At 41.3% G+C, this 24,163-nt stretch overlaps 1 protein-coding gene across 3 annotated transcripts in view; it reads left to right on the forward strand.

Moving 5' to 3' along the window:
• The first annotated feature begins 1,659 nt into the window (after positions 1–1,659).
• The window catches only part of LOC127625193 (regulator of G-protein signaling 14-like), a 49,905-nt gene continuing 27,401 nt past the window's right edge, over positions 1,660–24,163 (forward strand). For all 3 annotated transcript variants that reach the window (XM_052100312.1, XM_052100314.1, XM_052100313.1), the window contains exons 1-6: positions 1,660–1,775; positions 2,359–2,380; positions 4,325–4,494; positions 7,057–7,149; positions 7,869–8,012; positions 23,050–23,235. In XM_052100312.1, the coding sequence (XP_051956272.1) occupies positions 1,731–1,775; positions 2,359–2,380; positions 4,325–4,494; positions 7,057–7,149; positions 7,869–8,012; positions 23,050–23,235 (660 nt within the window). In that variant the 5' untranslated portion in view covers positions 1,660–1,730. The remainder of the gene's footprint in view (positions 1,776–2,358; positions 2,381–4,324; positions 4,495–7,056; positions 7,150–7,868; positions 8,013–23,049; positions 23,236–24,163) is intronic.

Consider the following 24,163-nt stretch of genomic DNA (forward strand, 5'->3'; position numbering starts at 1 on the left):
TATATATATATATATAATAAAAAATAATTCACTGAAAGTAAATAGTGACTCAGGCAAACATTCTCTCTGATATCTCCTTATTGTGTTGCATGGAAGAAAGAAAGTCATACAGGTTTGGAACATGATGGTGAATGATGACAGAATTTCCATGAATAATAATCATAATAATAATTCTGTAGTACATGTTCAAAGTGCATTTTGTAATGGAGTAAGCATCTATTATGTTATTTGCGAAAGTAACGAGTTACTCACTACTTGAGTACTCTTTTAATTTGATACTTTCAAATATAGTTAGTAGATAGTTAGTACTTTTACTTCTACTTGAGTAATTATGTTTTTGAAGTAATTGTACTTTTACTTGAGTACAATTTTTGGCTACTCTACCCACCTCTGATTGGGCTAAGGTCATTAATTGTTTAAACATAAATCGATCAGCAATTTTTTCCTATTACACAGATTTCGTTCAGCGTGTTATCTCTTTCTGCGTAAGTGTTGTGCTTATGTCTGTTTATGTTTTGTCATAAGAAACAGAATAAAACAAGAATAATCAGATGATTTCAGTCTCATGTAAATGCGAATGTTTTTTTTGAATCACCTATTTTTTTTGGTAGTGATCAGTATTGGTGTGTATATAAATTGCTTATTGTATAAGGTCATATAAATGCATCATAGGCAATCCTTCATCAGGGTAAGGTCATAAACGGTTTAAGAAAAAACAATCAGTACATGTAGATTTTTGCCCATGATCTAAATTTGCATTGCATGTAATAAGCTGCATTGCATTTTTTAATAAGCTGAACTTTGATAGTATCAGTTTATTGCTGTTAATGTAAACAAGCTATATGATATGCTCGTGCCTACCCTTACAAAAATCATGAGTTCTTGTAAACTTGCTACAAACTTGAGCTTTGATGAGCTTTAAGGCAAACTCTTCATTGTCACCAGGGGTTTGCTGCAGGTTCACCACTGACATTGAAGAGCTGCAATCATCTGGAAAACATTTGCGAATCGCAAGCTAATTTGCATGTGAAAAATAATAAATGGGAAATTTGCAACATGTTTGTCAGAACTTTAGACTTTTTGTAAGGGTATATATGTGTAGGGTCCCCCCACAGGGACACTGTATATTGCCCCAAGTAAAAAATAAATAAATAAAAAAAACCCCTCAATTTTGAGGTCTGATATTCTCTTTTAAGATATGGCTGGAATACCACAGGGTTTATGTAAGTTCATGTGTGTGTGTGTGTGTGTGTGTGTGTGTGTGTGTTTGTGTGGGGCAGGGTGGGGTGTTTGGGTTGCATTGTGAAGCATTTACAAATTCCCATTAATAATTGATTATTCATGTTGAGGGTTAGGAGTTACTTTAAATCCTTAACCCTACAGTATATATGAGCAATAGTAATTGCGATGCTTGCCTTTGCGTGCACTATTACGAATCAAATATTCCGTCATTTCATTCCTGCAAACTTTTTTTCTACGTAAATGACTTACTTCATTCATTATGTAATGATGGAAGAATTACAAGCATGGTTTCACTGTGAAAAAGTTCAAAGAGAAAATAGATCCCTGTCTGAAACATGCCCACACTTCCTCTTGCGGCATGTTACCATGGTAAAACTTCCTGTTCGAGCAGGAAGTTATAATGTGTTCAAAGCACATCTCATATGCACATCAGAAACGACTCACTCATGTGCTCATTAATATTCTAAAGTGCATGTGATTCCAAGGATATGTCTCTGAAAGGGAATAGCATTGGAATATCCAATGGATTTAAGGTATGTTTGAAGGGCTTCTATCTGTGAATGTTTGTGTACAGGCCTGTGTGTGATTATGTCTCTATATTGTATTATATAAAAATGGATTGCTACAGATATCTGTTGAATTAGAAAATGAATATATGTATTAGTTAGACAAGTAAAAGCCAAATATAGACACACTTGATACCAAAGAGACTGACATTTTTTGTCTCTCACAAGAAAGACTGACAACTTTTCTTGAACCTAATCTGCTGAAGTTATCAGGAGACCAGTAGCCTTGTGCTTCTGACTCATGTCGAGGTGGAACTACTTACTTTCTATTCCAAATTTTTTTTCTAGTAATTTCAGCTTAATTCTTTACTGCTGATCATTAAATATATAAACCTTTCTACATTTCCCTCAGGAATCTATCTATCTATCTATCTATCTATCTATCTATCTATCTATCTATCTATCTATCTATCTATCTATCTATCTATCTATCTATCTATCTATCTATCTGTCTGTCTGTCTGTCTGTCTGTCTGTCTGTCTGTCTGTCTGTCTGTCTGTCTGTCTGTCTGTTACAGCTCTGATTGATATAATTTCATTTTCACCCACAGACACTGGCTGTTTCAGATGGAGGTGAGTAATAAAGTAACAAAGATTTTTGATAATAGAGATAGAATGAATAATACATCCCCTTCCACTGTATGTCTTCAAATACACAAGTGGAAAACTGTGTTTTCATGCTTCATACACGTGGCTTTTTGAACGACTCTTATGCATCTGAGTCTATCATTGACCTGTTTACATCCTGTTTTGGAGGGGCAGGTGTAACCACATATATTTCCTTGCTCTCTTCAAATGACATTGTGAGATACAGCAGGGAAAAAAACAAAAAACAGGTAGGCAGGCAGACAAACAGAGGTATAGAAAATCATGTGACTGTCTAGAAATGAATGTATCACTACAGTAGACAACCATCAGTAGCACCAGCAAAACAAGGCCACTTTGATTGGCTAATTATTAAGTGTCACTGATGCTAATCATTCATAAAGTGTGACCTTCTCATTCTTGGGGAATTCCTCTATTGCATGTCAGTGCCACAAAAACAAGCGATGAGTGTAGCAGGGACATTTGATCTTTTACAAGAACTGGGACACAGATTATATATTATGGACAACAATCCAGTTTTCACTAATTAAAATGCAAATTCTTGATATGAGTAATTACATTTGCTCTAGTAAAATTTTTAATTCTCTATAAAAACATTGACGTCATTACTAGCAGGAACAAATTCTTGATATCATAAATGGAATTAACGTTTTGAATAAGAGTTTTTACTAGTACAAATGTATTTGCTAATATCAAGAATTAGCATTAGAAAATCAGAATAAACTTTTCTGGTAAAATTTTTAAAAACACTAAAGCATTCAATTCAGGTGACTTTGGAAGCAACATTTTAAAATAGAATTATGTATACCATGGTACGAAATTATGTACCATGGTATTTACATGGTACTCAAAAGTACATGTATGTACATTGTACAAAAACCATGGGAATGCAATAGTACTTTTTGGTACTTTAAGTGTTTTCATGAACTGCTGGCGTATTGATACTCTTTTGGTTTTGTTTCAGTTTATTGAAGGAAAATATCCTTCATTCAGTGCTTTGTTCTCTGTGTTCTAAAGAAGGCTATCCCAATACTGTTTTAACGAGTACCAAACCGCTCCAGATTTGCAAGGAATCACAAACTGATTCAGACTATTTTGCTAATCCATTTGATTTACAATATTGTCTGTGAAAATGTTTCTCAGGTTGGTGTACAGTAATCTTCCTAATGGTAAATGGTCTGCATTTATATAGCGCCTTTTTAACCTTAGCGGTATTCAAAGCACTTTACACTGCGTCTCATTCACCCATTCACACAAACATTCACACACCAATATCAGCAGAGCTGCCATGCAAGGCACTAACCTGCCATTGGGAGCAACTTGGGGTTTCTAGATGCCTAATAGAATAAATAATTTTTTCGGTAATGTGTACCCTGAGGAGAAAGTTTAACACTGCGGAAAAATGAATAGTAAAAAAACCTCATGTTTAAGTGTGTCTCAAAAATCCCACAGCCCAAGGAAGAAAAAAGCTGAGCTGAATCAGTTAATTGATTCTTGACAAAAGGTTGAAGCACTTGAGATTCACCGTCTGACATGTTTGTACACTGGATTGTATTTGCACTATGATATGTGAATATGCCTTTATAGTAAATATTGCCATATGCATCATACATTTTTAGAGCCTTCAGTATATAAGTAAATATACAGTGGCCCCAAAAAATATTTGGACACTTTCAGACTCTTAAGCCAAACCTTAAATATTTGAAAAGTATGCATGCGATATCTATCTAACAAATAAATGACACTTGGTTTATGATGCAAAGACATGCCTACATTTTTAATTGTGGCTAAAATGTCCAAATGCATTTTAGGGCCACTGTATATATATACAAATCAAAATGTATTTTACTGTATCAAAATGTTGAGTTCACCTGCCAGTGCCACTCATCATCTCTGTCTCATTGGCATTAGAACTGAATGTGCTGGAGATCGATGAGTGTGCAGCTACACAACACTCCAGCAGTAACTCCAGTCTGCCCACTGTACCTAGTGACGGGGCCAGAGGGGTGGGTCAGGTGGCCAGCTGGGCCGTTAGCTTTGAGAGACTGCTGGAAGACCCCACAGGCGTACACTATTTCACAGTGAGTAAACAAGCACCTTTCATGCTCATGTCACATTTAGAGCAAATAGTTATGAACGTAAGAAAGCACATTAAGAAAATATCAATATGTGAACAAATGCATCCGAAATTCATGAATAATTGGGGAAGGTATTGATTTACTTTGTTGATTGTAGTGCAGGTCTATCTCACTAATGGTTTTTCAAATAATAATTATTTAACTTGGTGGGAAATTTCCTGGAATTAATTATATATTACTTCACATTGATATTCAATGTTATAATTACATTTATCATGCTCTCTTATGTTCTGTTGAGACGTTTTTTTACATTTGGGGTCAAAATTATACTAGTATTTCAAAAGTAACCTCTTATTTTCCTTTTTATATCTTTAATGAGTTCCTCTGACCTAATCAAAACTCAGTGGGCAGATATTATTGATTGTTTTCCTAAAAGGTGCATGCACTTGTCAGAAATGCTTAATTCCCATTTTAGTAATGTTGTTTCTTTTTGGGGTCATTTTTGGGGTCATTTTGGTCATTAAACACAGTGTAGAAAAATGCAATAAAAGTAATCAAAACAGGCAATTTGCAGGAGTGTATCTCTACAGTGTGTCAAAGATTCTTAGCCTGCAAACATTTGATTTATTATATCTGGGGTCTTTAAAACCCCAAACATAAATAATGTAATATTTGTTATTTTGTTGTTGAGGGCATGTTATCAAGTTTCTTTTTCTGTATAAAATTCTCATAAGATTAGTAAAAGTAATGAAGTATCAACCAGATTCTAAGTTCAGACTTTAAAGTTAAATATAGTTTTGTACCTATTAATGGCCAAAACAACATGACAACTCATTGCTCATTTGTTTAATACAACAGACTAACTCTCTTTCTGTGCACTTGTGAATAAAACAGAGGTGGTTTCCTAAAATAAGCCAGTCTTTATGCACACATCATATCCTTCTGTGCTGTGACGTCTTAATAGGCAAGGCAAGGCAAGGCATGGCAAGTTTATTTATATAGCACATTTCATACACAATGGTAATTCAAAGTGCTTTACATAGAAGAGATTAAAATAAGAATAAAAAAATAAGAATAATTGAAACAGTTTAGAATAAAATAAAATACAGTACAAACAGTCGGACACACAGTGGCACAGTGCTCATTCAGTAAATGCACAGCTAAACAGATGTGTTTTGAGTCTGGATTTGAATGTGACTACTGTAGGAGCACATCTGATCTCTTCTGGAAGCTGGTTCCAGCTGCGGCTGGCATAATAGCTAAAAGCAGACTCTCCTTGCTTAGAGTGAACCCTTGGTATTTCTAGCTGATGTGATCCTAATGATCTGAGTGATCTGTTGGGTTTATATTCAGTGAGCATATCTCCAATATATTGAGGTCCTAGCCCATTGAGTGATTTATATACCAGTAATAATACTTTAAAATCAATCCTAAATGTAACTGGGAGCCAGTGTAAAGACCTGAGGACTGGTGTGATATGTTCATATTTTCTGGTTCTGCTCAGAATCCTGGCAGCAGCGTTCTGTATGAGCTGCAACTGTCTTATGGTCTTTTTGGGAAGGCCAGTGAGGAGTCCATTACAATAATCCACCCTGCTGGTGATGAAAGCATGCTCAAGTTTCTCTAGGTCTTGACTGGAAACAAAGCATCTAATTCTTGCAATATTTTTCAGATAATAGTATGCTGATTTAGTTATTGCTTTGACATGACTACTGAAACTAAGATCTGACTGTAGAGACACACCAAGATTCCTGACTTGATTTTTAGTTGTATGACCCCTAGCGTCAAGGTATGCGTTCACCTTGAGAACTTCATCTTTGTTTCCAAACACAATGACTTCAGTTTTGTCTTTGTTTAACTGAAGAAAGTTTTGGCACATCCAACTGTTAACTTCATCAATGCATTGGCACAGGGAGTCAATGGGGCTGTAATCATTAGGTGATAGGGCTAAGTAGACCTGTGTGTCGTCTGCATAGCTGTGGTAAGCAATTTGGTTCTTTTTCATTATTTGGCTCATTGGGAGCATATACAGGTGAGTGCCTGTATACAAAAGAGTGCCTTTGATAGCTTCAATGCTGATTGGCTCTCACTTGCAGTTCATTTAGAACTCTATTTCACATTTGTTTATCAACCATGCAACACAATATATTCAATGCCAATTCATTGTGAAACCAGAAAAAAGGTGGTGAGGAGAAAACAGCCCACGGTATGAGTCACTGTAATTATAGGCAAATCAAGAGATGAGGAGCTGGTTTTAGCAGGGGGGCTGGAATGGTGAAAGAAATGGTGGAAATGGTGGAAAAGAAAAATGGCATTTGGTTGTTTAGTTGAGAATGCTCTGAGACTGATGGAACTGTGAATTCCTGATTTGGTGGCCAAGAGAGATGCCAGCCAGGTCCACTAATGAAATTATCTTGATTTTAATAATGATGCAGGTGATGGTTATTATTATATTTGTATGCCCTTTGCCCACGGACAGCAGGCAATTCGGGGTTGGCACATTTTCTGGGTATTAATGTAGACGATAAGGATGAGAATCTGAAATGTGATCTGTTTTCAAAACAGGCATTTCTGAAATCTGAGGTCAGTGCTGAGAACATCTTATTTTGGCTGGCGTGTGAAAAGTTTCGCAAGATACCTGCCAATCAAACTGAACAGGTATGTCACCACAAATACTGATGCTCCAATGGTGAATCTAATGCTGCTTTCATGTGCTTTCGTAATAATCCTAATATCCATCCATCCATCGTCAACCGCTTATCCTGTGTACAGGGTCGCGGGATAAACCTAATATATTACAAATAATTACGAAAATGTTGTGCTCGAGTCCTTTATTGTTGGAAAGAACAGGAAACAGACAGCAGGTTCGTTCATGCAAATTTTACGAGGAAAGTTTATTTTGACAACATCATATATATTACTCATTTAGCTTGCTAACGATAATGGAATGTTGGCCAAATACAAGCTATTTTCATGGTGAAAAATGTACAACATGCATCAAATGATTGCTGATATTCATAAATTAAAACGGAAACAGCAAGCGCTAACAATTAACTATATTTAGAAATATTATTAAAACATGTCATTCACTAAAGAAACCATACTCACCTGTTCTCATCCCAACTCAGAAACTTGGGTATCAAAAAGATCTCAGAGTTTCCCGGTTGTAATTCCACTTCCATTCAAATGCAACTTCCGTGTGGGAAATGCTTATTTACGATAATTCAACTTTAACATTACAATTTCTTATCTTTCCTAATTACGGCAGAAAAACATTAATTATACATTTGTGACTTGCATTTGTACCAAAATGTACTGGTACATTAAAGTGACAATTATCATGTGTTTGTATAAAATTGTGACTTTTCTTACCACAGATGAGGAGAGAAGCTCTCTCAATTTACAACAGCTTCCTGTCCAGCAGCGCGACCAGTCCTATTAATATAGATGACAGGGTACGAGTGGAGGAGAAAGACGTACAAAACCCCCATTCTGACATCTTTCAAAAGGCCCAACAACAGGTATGTCATATTACCCTAACACAGAGTTTCCAAATTGAGGGTTCACAAATGTCTGTGAGAGAAATGACAATGCCAATTAAATAATAACAATAAGATTTTTTAAATAAAATGAAAACTTCACTTTGATTTAAAGATGCTTTAAGTGTTTTTTTTAAAGCTGTTTTACTAACTTCTGCCAGACTTAGCTAATTAACCCGTCCACTTTGCTTCCAGCACACTCTGAAAACCCCCCCTCCAAAGACATGTCAGCATGTCAGTTTACTGACGAGCTAAAAATGCATGATCTGCTCAAGTGACACTTTTTGTGCTGTTGAGTGGGCCTAGGGCTGTCATAGAGACAGATTTCCAAGGACTTCTTTTGTGGGACATATTTTGTTTGGTATATTAAAAATATAGCTTGAAGCATCAGGGGATACATTAAAATTTCTCTCATTATTTACTCACCCTCATGATATCTCATTATATATATATATATATATATATATATATATATATATATATATATATATATATATATATATATATATAATGCAGTACTGTACACTGGGAGCCAAAAGTGTGGAATAATGAACAGATTTTGCTCTTATGGAAAGAAACTGGTACTTTTATTCACCAAAGTGGCCTTCAACTAATCAAAATGTATAATCTGGACATTAATAACATGAAAAATGACTATTAAAATTTGACAAAATTTTTAACCCTTTTTTTAACCCTCCATGTTCAGCAACGCTCCATAACACTCTTTTACATTTATCTGTTGTCCGATGTCTGTGTTTCTTGGCCCACTCTAACCTTTTCTTTTTATTTTTCTGTTTCAAAAGTGGCTTTTTCCTTTGCAATTCTTCCCATAAGGCCTGCACCCCTGAGTCTTCTTTTTACTGTTTTACATGAAACTGGTGTTGAGCAGGTAGAATTAAATGAAGCTGTCAGCTGAGGACATGTGAGGTGTCTATTTCTCAAACTAGAGACTCTGATGTACTTATCTTCTTGTTCAGTTGTACATCTGGCCTTCCACATCTCGTTCTGTCCTTGTTAGAGCTAGCTGTCTCTTGTCTTTGAAGCTTGTAGTGTACACTTTTTATGTTTTTTGGCAATTTCAAGCATTGTATAGACTTTATATAGAATTCCTCAAAACAATGATTGACGAAATATTGACCTTTAGACATGCCAGTCGATTGCATACTGTGACAAATTATGTTTTAAACATTAAACAATGTTAAGCTTCATTTAACAAACCAATTATCTTTCAGCTGTGTTTGATATAACGGCAAGTGATGTTCTATTACCAAATTAGCAATTTTGCATGATTACTCAAGGATAAGGTGTTGGAGTGATGGCTGCTGGAAATGGGGTCTGTCTAGATTTGATCAAAAATGACTTTTTTCAAATAGTGATGGTGCTGTTTTTTACATCAGTAATGTCCTGACTATGTGATCAGTTGAATGCCACTTTGGTGAATTAAAGTACCAATTTCCTTCCGAAAACCTTTGGCCCCAGTGTATGAACAAATTAGGGCTGTCGATTTAACAAGTTAATTATAAAATTAACGCAAGTAATCATATCCCCGGACTGTAATAAGGAATATTTCTTCCATCTGAGCAATTCAAATTTGAAGTACCACCTGTTTTCTCCAGGGGGCAGTAAATTAAAGTTTAACGTGCAACTGTACAGGGAACAAACCACACTCACCATCAACAGGCACCCACAATATTAAAACATGTTCTTGCGTTCAAACACAGCTGATGGAACACAAATATTAACATCGGTATCTCAAGACATGTTTTTCTAAGATTCAAACTGTATTTAACATGACACCACGACCAAAAAACCGTATGTTTATGACGTGACACAAACGAGACGCTCCAATAGTGTCTTAAATAGGTGTACATTGACGCATCAGTAGACAAGCCCTCATAATAAATTTATCTCGGACAGATTGACGAATTCAGTTGCAAAATGGATTGCTATGAACTGTAGGCCAAGGATAGGCTTATGTTCAATAATATGGAAATAAACAATATATTGCACCCTAAAGCCACTTTTTGAATTGTCTTTTTGGTAACACTTTACTATACGTTCTAATGGATAATATTAGTTAATGCATTAGGTATCATCAACAAACAATTAACAATATACTGTTTACAGCATTTATTAATCTTTGTTAATATTAGTTAAAAATACAGTTGATTGTTCATGTTAGTTCATAGTGCATTATCTAATGTTAACAAACACAACTTTTGATATAATGTATTAGAATGTGTTGAAATTAATGTTAACTAAGATGAATAAAAGCTGTAAAAGTATTGTTCACTGTTGGTTCATGTTAACTAATGTTAACAAATGGAACCTTATTGTAAAGTGTTACCATCTTTTTTTAATGCTTCACTTGTGTGTCACAATGATGTAATGCATTTTAATTATCTATTGTGACAGGGCGGAGGGCGGGGTCGGGTCGTGACTCTGCACACCCGGCCCATTAAGGCTGACTGGAAGGGGATTAAGGCTGACTGGAAAATGCAGTGCGAGAGAGAGAGAGAGAGAGATTTACGGACAGCTGTCCGAAACCTTTGTGTGTTTGTGTTTTTGTTTAAGTTTCGTATCAAAATATTATTTATATCGTCAAGCCGGTTCTCACCTCCTCCTTTCCCTTTAATCCCTTTACACTGGTGCCGAAACCCGGGAAGGAGGAGGGATGCACCGTAGTAGAGTCCTCGCCACTACCATCCACCCCAACAGAGCAGCCGCGACTATCCGCCGGAGGACGGAGGAGCCCGGCTGCCTTGAAGTGGAGGAAACGGCCACTGACCGCGAGGGGAGGAGGGGCTCCCAATCAACTGCCTGGAGCAGTAACTGCTGCCAGGGGCGGGGGAGACCCCTACCGTCCACCAAAAATGCGGCGGGGTGTTCCGTCCCCCAGGGGCCAGGGGTCTGCCTCTGATCCATCCGGGGAGGCACGGCTTTCGTTTATTAGAGGGAGGAGGAGTGGCCGAGGACCAAGCTACGGCGTATCGGAGAACCGCAGAGGGAGTGTTTTTTTTCCTCTCTCTCTCTCTCTCTCTCTCTCTCCACTCTCTCTTCCACTGCCGCTCCGTGTTGGCCTTTCCCTCTCTTTGTAAAATGTTTTGTCACTTTAGCATGATCGCCGTTATGCCGTGTACGTGTCACACTTTGTTTTTGTGTCCCTGGGAATGGCAAGAGACACACAAACACTCACAAAGGCACCAGTACTTCTTTGCTATGATGGATATAACAAAGAGTTAAAGGGTGCAGACAGGCCAGGTGATTCTTTTTAGTGCTTATGATGAATCTTTAGAAGCTGTTGGACTACATCTTGAGGTGTTATAATTCAAGCATCTGTGATTTAAACAAAATCAAACAAAACTGATGTATTGAATAGCTGTAAAGCCTGTGGTCGATCGCTCATCTAATATCTTCCTCTGAAGCGTGCATTTTATCAGCCAGAATCAAAAATGTCAGGATCAGGATCAAAAGTTCCTCTCATTCACAAGTCATGACAGTCCGTCAGTGACAATCCAAGTAGGTGATCCAAGCCATTTAAACTGTCAGGTGATGATCCGCACGAGCGCCTGAGTCTAACAAGGCTGCTTCCGAATCAGGAGGCTGTACATGGAGGTATGCTGAAAATAAGGTGCTTTTCAAACTGTTCGGAGATCAGTTTCCATAAGAGTAACAGATGTCAGTTAAGCCATTAACTGATTAGGTAGCAAGTTAGCTGCCTACATTTTCGGATGTTGCCCAAGGTAAAAGCGATTCACGTGTGCTCTTAAGTAAATGTCTTATTCACTATGCAGTATGTACAATTGGTGTAACCCGCACAAGAAGAGACAGTCACAATGTAAGTCAAAACTGCGTTTTATTTCAGGCAGGCAAAAGTACAATCAAGGGGCAAATCCAGTGAAGAGTAGTCAAGGGGAGCAAGAGGTCGAAGCCGGGGAATCGGAGAATATAAAAGGGGCAAATCCAAAGAGAGAGGTCGTGGAAAGCGTAGGGTCAAAGCCGGGGTAATCAGAATCAGCAAGACGGGACTAGTGGGAGCAAAAGACAGGGGAACAAGGGGAGCTGGCAAGCTAAGGGGTAAACGAGAGGAGTACTAAACTAGACGAGACTAGCGGGGGGCAAGGACACGGGAAACTAAATACAATAACCAACAAGCGGGAGACGAATGTGCTGTGATATTTAAAGAGACGAGTGCAGGTGTAAACAATGACAGGTGATAGGGACGAGTGCAGGTGTATACAATGAACAGGAGTGCAGATGACGCGAGTGCAGGTGTACATAATGTTCTGACAATTGGGAGCGGGCATGTGAGCCCGAGGGGGGAGATAGTGTACGAGCAGGAGAGCTCGTAGGAGCAAAACGAGCGTGGAAGCTCGAGGGAGCAAAACGAGCGTGCAAGCTCGAGGGAGCAAAACGAGCGTGGAAGCTCGAGGGGGGCGGAGCGAGGGAGCGGGGTTCGTGACAGTACTCCCCCCTCTATAACGGACGGCTCCTGACGGCCGCGCTCGGTTGCGAGGAGCGCGACCTCTGGGAAGTGGTGCTGGACGATCCCAACAAACAAAAAACAACCCTGAACAGACAACCCACAAAACACACAAACAAAATTGAGGGCAGTCCACAGAGGGAAATGAGACAGTCCATGGGGTCAATGGGCAGTTTCAAGGCAAGGTCAGGGGGAACATAGCGGACAGGCGGGTGGTCGGGAGATCTAGGGGGCATCCAAAGGGCAGAGACTGGGTCAGGGGGTCTGGAAGGCGACTGGAGGACAGGGACTGGGTCCGGGGGTCTGGAAGGTGACCACCGGACAGGAATAGGGTCCGGAGGCCAGGGAAGAGGCCACAGGACAGGAAGGGGGTCAGGAAGTCCGGGCTGAGCCGTGAAAGGCGGTGCCGTCAGAGGCGGCACTGTAGGCGGCTCTGGAGGTGGGGTTTTGGAAGGCTCTGGAGGTGGAGCCGAAGGAGGCTTTAGGGGCGAAGGCCTGGAGGGCTCTGGAGGTGGATCCGAAGGAGGCTTTAGGGGCGAAGGCCTGGAAGGCTCAGGAGGTGGAGCCAATGGAGGTGGCGCGTGGGAGGTCCCCGAGGCGACAACCTGGCAGGCTCTGTAGTCTCGGGGGGTAGAGCCGTAGGAGGCCCGAGAGGCGGAGCCATAGAAAGCTCTGGAGTCTTTGGGAGCAGAGCCGTGAGGGGCTCGGGAGGTGGAGCCGTGGGAGGCTCTGGAGGGGGAGCCGTAGGAGGCTCGGGAGGCGGAGCTGTAGGAGGCTCGGGAGGTGGAGCCGTTGGAGGCTCGAGAGGCGGAGCCCTAGGAAGCTCTGGAGTCTCTGGGAGTAGAGCCGTGAGAGGCTCGGGGAAAAAGGTCGTGGAAGACTCGAGAGGCTCTAGAGGTGGGGCCCTGGAAGGCTCGAGAGGCTCGAGGGGGGGAGCCATGAAAGACTCAAGAGACGGAGCCCCGAGAGGCTCGGGAGGAGGAGGAGCCCTGGAAGACTCGAGAGACGAAGCCCTGAGAGGCTTGGAAGGGGGTGGAGCCCTGAAAGACTCGAGAGGAGAATCCCTGAGAGGCTCGAGGGGAGGAGGATCCCTGAGAGATTCGAGAGGGGAAGCCCTGAGAGGGGGAGGAGCCCTGAGAGACTCGAGAGGCGAAGCCGTGAGAGGCTTGAGGGGTGGAGCCATGAAAGACTTGAGGGACAGAGCCCTGAGAGGCTCGAGGGGAGGAGGAGCCCTGAGAGACTCAAGAGGCGAAGCCGTGAAAGGCTTGAGGGGTGGAGCCATGAAAGACTCGAGGGACGGAGCCCTGAGAGGCTCGAGGGGAGAAGGAGCCCTGAAAAACTCGAGAGGGGAAGCCCTGAGAGGCTTGAGGGGGGGAGGAGCCCTGAGAGACTCGAGAGGCGAAGCCATGAGAGGCTTGAGGGGTGGAGCCCTGAAAGACTTGAGAGGAGAAGCCCTGAGAGGCTTGGGAGGGGGAGCCCTGAAAGACTCAAGAGGAGAAGCCCTGAGAGGCTCGAGAGGAGGAGCCCTGGGAGGCTTGGGAGGAGGAGCCTTGGGAGGCTCGTGAGGTGAAGCCCTGGGAGGCTCGAGAGGAGGAGCCCTGGGAGGCTTGGGAGGAGGAGCCTTGAAAGACTCGGGAGGAGAAGCCCTGAGAGGCTTGAGAGGCGGAGCTCTGGGAGGCTCGAGAGACTTGAAAGGCAGAACCCTGGGGGGCTTGGGAGGTAGAGCTCTGGGAGGCTCGAGAGGAGGAGCCTTAGGAGGCTCGAGAGGAAGAGCCCTGGGAGGCTTGGGAGGAGGAGCCTTGGGAGGCTCGTGAGGCGGAGGCCGCGAGGGCTCTGAGGGGCGAGCAGAGGCTGGCAGAGCCGTGGAAGACTCTGAGGGCGGAGCAGAACCCGGCAGAGCCGTGGAAGACTCTGAGGGCGGAGCAGAACCCGGCAGAGCCGTGAAAGACTCTGAGGGCGGAGCAGAGGGCGGTAGAGCTGTGGAAGACTCTGAGGGAACCTCTGCGGTCTTGAGCACAAGACGAGACTGGGGAGAAGGGGCCCTCTTCCTTCTCTTACATCTTCGGCCAACAGGGGACGTGGCCATGGGGGCGGTCGAGGCTACAGGCGCTGGCTCTGGGGCGGTCGAGGCTACAGGCGCTGGCTCGCTGACTGTGGCAGACATGGGCGCTGGCTCGCCGGCCGTGGCAGGCATGGGCGCTGGCTCGTTGGCCGTGGCGGGCATGGGTGCTGGCTCGTTGGCCGTGGCGGGCATGGGCGCTGGCTCTCTGGCTGTGGCAGGCATGGGCGTTGACTCGCTGGCCGTGCCAGGCTTCCGGACTGGGGGCGTGTAAGGCTTCGGGGCTAGGGCCGTGTAAGGCTTCGGGGCTAGGGCCGTGGTAGGCTTCAAAACGGGGGCCGTGGTAGGCTTCAAGACGGGGGCCGTGGTAGGCTTCAAGACGGGGGCCGTGGCAGGCTTCAAGACGGGGGCCGTGGTAGGCTTCAAGACGGGGGCCGTGGTAGGCTTCGAGACGGGGGCCGTGGTGTGGAGCGCTGGTTCAGTGTCTGCCTCCCCCACAGTAAACGAGGAACCAGCGTACAGTAGGGCGAGGTCAATAAACTGAGCCAGGTTGAGAGAGCAGCGACCACCAGGCATGAATGATGAGGCTGGCTCCTTCAGTCCATATTGAAAAATGTCTTTTAGAGCCACCTCATCAAAATTCACCTGGTTAGCCAGGGCACAAAAGTCAACCACATAAGCCTCCAAGGGTTGACTCCCCTGACGCAAAACCAAGAGTTGGGCCGCTGGGTCCATAATGTTAAGGGCACGGTTTAAAGTTCTACAACCGCTGCCCTGCATAAACAACCCTTGGCAAGCGCCCGAAGAGACATCAAACCTCTCAGTGGGTTGAAGGCTTACGGCGCTCAGAATTGCACTGGAGGCATAAACGGGCTCAGGGGCAGACACAGGTGAAACAGGGTGACATAAATCAGACAAAGAACATACCTGCTGCCCCTGGGCCGCGAGCGCTTGGTCCTGCCTCCAAACTGTAGCTCCTCGCGCCGAATGTGACGTGCATCTCCGCTCTAGTGAGCTGCGCGAATCCTCAGCGCGGGGTATTGTGACTGTCTTCAGTAAAGGTTGGTTATTTTGTAACCCGCACAAGAAGAGACAGTCACAATGTAAGTCAAAACTGTGTTTTATTGCAGGCAGGCAAAAGTACAATCAAGGGGCAAATCCAGTGAAGAGTAGTCAAGGGGAGCGAGAGGTCGAAGCCGGGGAATCGGAGAATATAAAAGGGGCAAATCCAAAGAGAGAGGTCGTGGAAAGCGTAGGGTCAAAGCCGGATTAATCAGAATCAGTGAGACGGGACTAGTGGGAGCAAAAGACAGGGGAACAAGGGGAGCTGGCAAGCTAAGGGGTAAACGAGAGGAGTACTAAACTAGACAAGACTAGCGGGGGGCAAGGACACGGGAAACTAAATACAATAACCAACAAGCGGGAGACGAATGTGCTGTGATATTTAAAGAGACGAGTGCAGGTGTAAACAATGACAGGTGATAGGGACGAGTGCAGGTGTATACAATGAACAGGAGTGCAGATGACACGAGTGCAGGTGTACATAATGTTCTGACAATTGGGAGCGGGTATGTGAGCCCGAGGAGGGAGATAGTGTACGAGCAGGAGAGCTCGTAGGAGCAAAACGAGCGTGGAAGCTCGAGGGAGCAAAACGAGCGTGCAAGCTCGAGGGAGCAAAACGAGCGTGGAAGCTCGAGGGGGCGGAGCGAGGGAGCGGGGTTCGTGACAATTGGTTTGATTCAATATTATTTTAGTTAATGTGATTGCTAACGTGGACATACCATCCATGGTTGCAGGACTACTGTGTGTACTGTTATTTCCTTCTTCCTAATTGAACAATGTATTCATTTGCAAATAAATTACTAAAATTTGATGACTAAACAGAAATCTCAAGAAACTGCTATCTATCACTTAAAATACAATACAATTTTTTAGTGTTGTGTGAAATGTATTACATAAGAGTTTATTATTATTATTATTATTTTTGGTAATTTTATGTTTGTTATTTACTATAATAAATTGTGTGATATACTGGCATTGCATTGGCCATTAAAAAACACATATCGGTTGACCACTATATAATACTATAATATTTTTGTATGTTCATATTAATAGACTACATTAAATCAAGTCAAATCAAAGACTCATCTAGTTTATGTTTTATTATCATGCTTTCATAGGTACCATCACACATATGTAACAGTTAATAACTGGGCCCTGCAGAGAAGCGTCACACATATGTGTTTCACACATACGGTCTTTTAAACCACTGAATACGTTTATTTTGTATACATACATCCAACTCGTCACCAAAGTACCACGATAAAAAGTTTACAGCAGTTTACTCACAGCCAATACATCAAACGCGATCTTCCTCCGATGTGTGCTGTCATTTGTTTACATTAGAAATGGTTGCCATTTGCCAAACAAACAGCAACTCAAAGAGTCTTTTCAAGCACATAATATGTTTTTATGTAACAAACAGCCAAATTGTCACCGAAGTACCATGATAACAGTTCACAGCTTGTATATACACAGCCATCATATATCTAAACACGATCTACCCTTGCACGCAGCCATGTCTACTGATTAGGTGCAGCTGCTGTTTTCATTAACACAAACAACAACTCAAATAGTCTTTTCAGGCATATAATACATATGTTTTCTGAACCATGATAACAGTTTAAAATTCGTATTCTCATAGTGAAAACATGCTGATCAAGCATGATTATAAATACACGCAACCAAGTCTGTTTACATTAGTGCTCGTCACACATGAACACATGCACGCACACACACACGCGCGTTGGTGAGGCTATCCTTATGAGGACTCTCCAAAGACATAATGATTTTTATACTGTACAATCTATAGATTCTATCCCCTAAACCTAACCCTCACAAAAAACTTTCTGCATTTTTACATTTTCAAAAAACATTGTTTAATGTGTTTTTTAAGCGATTTGAATTAAGGGGACACTACAAATGTCCTTATAAACCTAAATTTATAGTATAATACACTTTTAATTACCAGTTTGTAACCTAAAAAATGTGTCCTTGTAAACCACCCAATCACAAAAGTATTATACTTAAGTATTTTTTGGGGGGGATTTGTACTTTTTCTTAATTACGTTAATTAAGTTAATTACTTTTTACTCACAATTTTATTTAAAATGGAAGAGTACTCATTACATAAGTATTAAAAAAAAATTATAGTTTTTTTCATTCGTAAGCTGGTCAAGAATTAAAAAATTTTTGCAAAATGATTTTTATGTGGCCTATTGTACGTAACATCGCAATTTCATGGTGACATGAACGCTAAAGTTGCTAAAACAATTACTTTTATCCCATTTCACTCAAATCATGAGTAAAAAGGCAGATTATCAGTTCATAAACATGTAATTTATGCCCTGTTCCTCACACAATGCTATCTTATGACATCTTAACACTTTTACTAGAGCACATTTCTAGTAAATTGAAGACTTATTTTAATGTTTGCTTTACATAATCAACTACTTTTAAAAGCTTGTTCAAGATGATCAAATTGTGTGGTAGCTCAACTGATAAGAGTGTTGCATTTATGTCCTAAATAGGGTTGCACCAGCTGTGCGTAAGGTCTCACTTAAATTGAGATGTTACGTTCACACTAAGGGCTTAGTAACTACTGGTTAGTTTGTACTAAGTCATATTTAGTTTATATGTATGTTTACATCCTAACTAAATATTTAGTAGTGTGTAAATTGTGACTTAGTGCCCATTTGCACCACAACTAGGCTAAATTATAACGTGCGTATAGCTGGTGCAACCGTCCCCTGAAGAACACGCGAGTCAACACGTGGTGTGTCATAGAAGCACCACAAAATAAAATTTCACACACTTTTGAGCCAAACAGTGGACATTTCACTTCAGAACTGCCCTGAGATGTGTAATAAACCACATAATTTTATTTTGCAAAAATGTTGCCACAGAACTGCAATGTTCGTTGCGATGTCAGAGCACCCAGTCCCTTGAGACATAGATAGAGATTAAAAAAAAAAATGAAATGAAGCTTAAAGAAAGTCAGTAATGTTGTTGGTTTTGTGAATTGTTTTCTGAGATTTGCTACCAAACCTTGATGTTGAGCTGATGGATGAATAAAAAAAAATTCATGATGAATATTTACTCAGATTCCATTATTTGTATTATTATTATTATTATTATTATTATTATTATCATTATAATTTCTGTTTTTATATTTATTATTATAATTAACAATTGTCTAACAAAAACAATAATAATTTAGCAAATAGGGAATAGAAATGCATAGATATAAGTTAAATATGTGTTGAAATAAATGACATGTACACATTTAATTATGTTATATATACATATATATATAAAATCTCATCAAAAAAAGAAATGGCCATTTTTCAGGACACTGTATTTTAAAGATAATTTGAAAAAATCCAAATAACTTCACAGATCTTTATTGTAAAGGGTTTAAATAATGTTTTCCAAGCTTGTTCAATGAACCATAAACAATTAATGAACATGCACCTGTGGAATGGTCGTTAAGACACTAACAGCTTACAGACTGTATTGGCAATTAAGGTCACAGTTATAAAAACAGGACACTAATGAGACCTTTCTACTGCCTCTGAAAAACACCAAAAGAAAGATGAAAGATGCTGCATGGAGGCATGAGGACTGCAGATGTGTCCAGGGCAATAAATTGCAATGTCCGTACTGTGAGATGGCTAAGACAGTGCTACAGTGAGACAGGAAGGACAGCTGATTGTCCTCACAGTGGCAGACCACGTGTAACAACACCTCCACAGGATAGGTACATACATTTACATTTATGCATTTGGCAGACGCTTTTATCCAAAGCGACTTACAGAGCCCTTATTACATGGAAAATCCCCCCGGAGAAACCTGGATTTAAGTGCCTTGCTCAAGGACACAATGCTGGTGGCTGTGGGGATTGAACCGACAACCTTCTGCTTAACAGTTTAGTGCTTAAGCCCACTACGTCACCACCACTCCATTATACGAATTTCACACCTGCGGAACAGGGACAGGATGGCAACAACAACAACTACTAGAGTTACACCAGGAATGCACAATCCCTCCATCAGTGCTCAGAATGTCCGCAACAGGCTGAGAGAAGCTGGACTGAGGGCTTGTAGGCCTGTTGTAAGGCAGGTCTTACCAGACATCAACACAAAACCACCTTCGCTGGACCAGACAAGACAGGCAAAAACTGCTCTTCACCGATGAGTCGTGGTTTTGTCTCACCAGGGGTGATGGTCGGACTCGCCGAAGGAATGAGTGTTACACCGAGGCCTGTACTCTGGAGCATTATCGATTTGGAGGCGGAGGGTCCGTCATGGTCTGGGGCAGTGTGCCACCGCATCATCAGACTGAGCTTGTTGTCATTGCTGGCAATCTCAACGCTGTGTGTTACAGGGAAGACATCCTCCTCCCTCATGTGGTACCCTTCTTGCAGTCTCATCCTGACATGACCCTCCAGCATGACAATGCCACCAGCCATACTGCTCGTTCTGTGCGTGATTTCCTGCAAGACAGGAATGTCAGTGTTCTGCCATGACCAGCGAAGAGCCAGGATCTCAATCCCATTGAGCACGTCTGGGACCGGTGAGGGCTAGGGCCATTCCCCCCAGAAATGTCCGGGAACTTGCAAGTGTCTTGGTGGAAGAGTGGGGTAACATCTCACAGCAAGAACTGGCAAATATTGTGCAGTCCATGAGGAGGAGATGCACTGCAGTACTTAATGCAGCTGGTGGCCACACCAGATGCTGACTATTTTTTATTTTGACCCCCCTCCCCTCTTTGTTCAGGGACACATTATTCCATTTCTGTGACTGTTAGTCACATGTCTGGGAAACTTGTTCAGTTTATGTTTTAGTTGTTGAATCTTTTAATGTTCATTCCAATATTTACAGGTGTTACGTTTGCTGAAATTAAAAGCAGTTGAAAGGGAGGATGTTTCTTTTTTGCTGAGTTTATATATTTGCAACGTGAATGATCATTTTGACTTCATAACTGTCTAATATGTAGAAGTAGCTGGCATTTAGAATAAAGTTTATGACTAAAACCATCAATGTTTCTCACTTCGTGCTCATAGTTTAAAATGAATACATCACATTCAGTCGGGCGCTCACACGAAGCTCAAATCAGATCCGAAATTCCGCCTCTGCAGAACTCCACACAGCCACCGTGCAACACTCCATTTGAAATGAGAGATGCTGCCACCCTTTGAATCTTCATCTGCTAATGTCACAATTTGTTCATGAGGAAATATGACTGCTATACACACTATCTGAGTTTACATTCTGTAATATAGTATTTGTTTTATTTATTAACAATAAAAAAATTTCTCACCTGAACATTTTGAGGTGGCACTGCCTCCCTTGCCTCTTTGGAGAAAACGCCACTGCTGCATCCCAGCAGCAAACAACTTACTCTCGGTCTACACTGCTAGCAACGTGATGCGAAAAACTAGAACACTTCCATTAGCATAAACCAAGCTGTCTCCACTTCATGTGAGCAATATCGTGAGCAGTAATGGGAAGTCTGTTTCTTTTCTGCGAAGTAACAGGTAAAAAAATAATTATTCACCAGTTAATTTACATAATCACGTAATGACATCACTATATATAAAGCTAATATGCCGGCGTCGTAGAATACACGCACAAACACATTCAATAAAGCCATATGTAAGGGCATGTTGCTGATTGTAACATTGTATTTAATTAAGTTATAATAATACTAATAAGGGTGTTTATTGTCATCAGTGTTTCATTCAGTGATCTTAGAATACATCCTACATTAAGGTTTTGCACATAAAGCACCCAGTACTGACACTGATATACAAATGTGGATGTTCTACACATTTTGAAAGCATAAAAAGTGATTAAACTAGTCTTTATCAACTCACACTTTTTTTTTACAGAAACATCGATCCAGCCCATCACAGCTTCAAATATAATCTACATGCACAATACGCAACAGTAAAATTTGTTTACATCTCTCGACTGAAACATTTCACCCCCTCTTCAATCCTCGGTTCATACATGCTCATCTGCTGCTTGCTGATCAGCAGTTCTCATTATTATGTCCGAAAGAGGCGATTCTCAGTTCAGTGTACTGGTGACTCACAAACTACTGTGATCGACTTAATGTACTGTTGACTCGAGATCTGCTGTCCTCGGTTCAGTGTACTGTTGACTCGAGAACTGCTGTCCTCGGTTCAGTGTACTGTTGACTCGAGAACTGCTGTGAACGACTCGATGTACTGTTGACTCGAGAGCTGTTGTCCTCGGTTCAGTGTACTGTTGACTCGAGAACTGCTGTCCTCGGTTCAGTGTACTGTTGACTCGAGAACTGCTGTCCTCGGTTCAGTGTACTGTTGACTCGAGAACTGCTGTGAACGACTCGATGTACTGTTGACTCGAGACCTGTAGATTGGATCATCTTCATATGTTGATAAAACGGTAATACAATCAAGTCATAAACATATTTCCAGCTTGTTTTATTTGTTCCAATCTCTGTTGTTCAGTGAAATACACCTGAAACATACATTTCGGCCCTTAATCACACACATGCTTAATGTCAGCAACTCATCGGTTCTCAGTTCAGTTCACTGTTGACTCAAGAACTGTAAGTTACAAGTAACTCATTGTACTGTTGACTCGGGAACTGTTACAGGCAAATCATTGTACTGTTGACTCAAGAGCTGTTGTGACCCAAAAATTCAGTCCGATTTGTGAACTAGTTGGAGCGGTTAATGGCAAAGTAGAGTTGGCAAAAGCAGACATCACCAGTTCTAGGATCATATTACTCCCGGTTATCGGCTCATTTTTATTTGGAGTGTCAGGCACATCTGAGAGACGGGTTAAGATAGAGTAACTTGTGGATCAGTGTTGACTTGAAGCACGAATTGTGACAAACGATTCAGTCTGATTTGGTGAACTAGTTCAAATTGTTCACTAAAAAGAACCACTACAAAAGAACGATTCGTTCAGGAGTTGGACGTCACTAATCGTGAGCACCATCAACAGTGTGCTTTACAATACATTTTTAAATGCATTCAGCCTTAACAACGGGACAACAAACCAGTAGAGGTTACAATTTTGCATCACACTGGCAAGCAAAATAAGATCAAAACTAAGGCGGATGTCAAAGGAAAAACTATATGAAAGCAGATGCCATTGTAGTTAGTGCAGCTTTAGGACATATAAATGTATGTTACTGAATATATATTTTCATTCTATGCTCAAAAGTGACAAATAAGCTTCTGTTATTTCATATGTAGTGAAGCAAACCACTTTAGTTTAAGGACAAACAGCAATCAAGACTCAATTATCCAGAGCTACTAAAGGCAATCAAATCAAGACCCTCTTTTGAGTCATTCTTGAGCAGAAGTGTCCTTACCTATCCTCTCTTTTCCCTTCCAATCTCCCTCTCTCCCCTTCCAGATCTTCAAGCTGATGAAGTTTGATAGCTATACACGCTTTGTACGCTCACAGCTCTATCAGAGGTGCATGCTGGCTAATGTGGAGGGCAGGCCTCTGCCAGGGCTGGACTCTCGTGGCAAACCCCTCACATCAACAAAACACACTTCACCCAGAGAGCAAGCCAAGACTGACAACAGAACTAAGGAGGTATGGAACCCGTGAAGGTTGATAAAATGTGAAAGGATGCACTACTGAAAAAAAAATACAAATAAAACAACTTAAATCAGGCTACCCTAATTTTCTGGTCTTAGCTGGTTTAAGATGGCCAAGCTGGTCTTCAGCCAACTACTGTTCCACGGCACACTAGCGTGCCGTGAAAGATTGTCAGGTGTTACCTTGGAAAATGATCAAATTCCACAAAATAATAAATACATGAAAAAATATATATAATTTCAAATTCTTAAACTATAATCGGTCACTTTTTTGATTGTGAAGAGCAATGATTAATGTGCAAAATTGACGGATATTTATAAGCGTTAAGGGTCTTTCACATGACTCGTGTCAGCGCTGCAGAATACATTGAAGTGTATGAAGTGACGTCACTTTACACCAAAGTGTTTTTCCCACACACGTTTTTGCTTCACAAATAATATCTTTGAGGGTACTAAGCAACAAGAAATATTTGAAAACTGTCCCAATTTTGTGAAGAGATATTGAATGTCTCATAATTTCTTTTAATTAAATATTACCGTATAGTTTACGAATATCAGAGACCCCAGTTATTGAACTCATTTAAATTTACCAAGATAACGCTTAGATCTAAAAATTGCCGTATAATTTTTTAGATGTAAAAAGGTTGGGAAACACCGGCCTATTGTATGTGTGTGCGTCAGATGGACACTTTTGGAGGATCTCGCTTTGGATTAGTCACGTCACACACAGCCAAGGTAAACATTGTTTGAAACTTAAAAAAAGAACATTGCACTCCATGCAGCTGTGTTTGAATGCAAGAACGCATCCTCATCTTGAGCTGTCAGCTGTGGTTTGTTGTCTGTATAGCTGTTTGTATAGCCTGTAAAGCTGAGGTTGTGCTTACTGCCTCCTGCTGACTGAGACTCCTAAAAATGCGAAGGTG

This window comes from Xyrauchen texanus, chromosome 31 (genome assembly GCF_025860055.1).
Source record: "Xyrauchen texanus isolate HMW12.3.18 chromosome 31, RBS_HiC_50CHRs, whole genome shotgun sequence".
NCBI lineage: Eukaryota > Metazoa > Chordata > Actinopteri > Cypriniformes > Catostomidae > Xyrauchen > Xyrauchen texanus.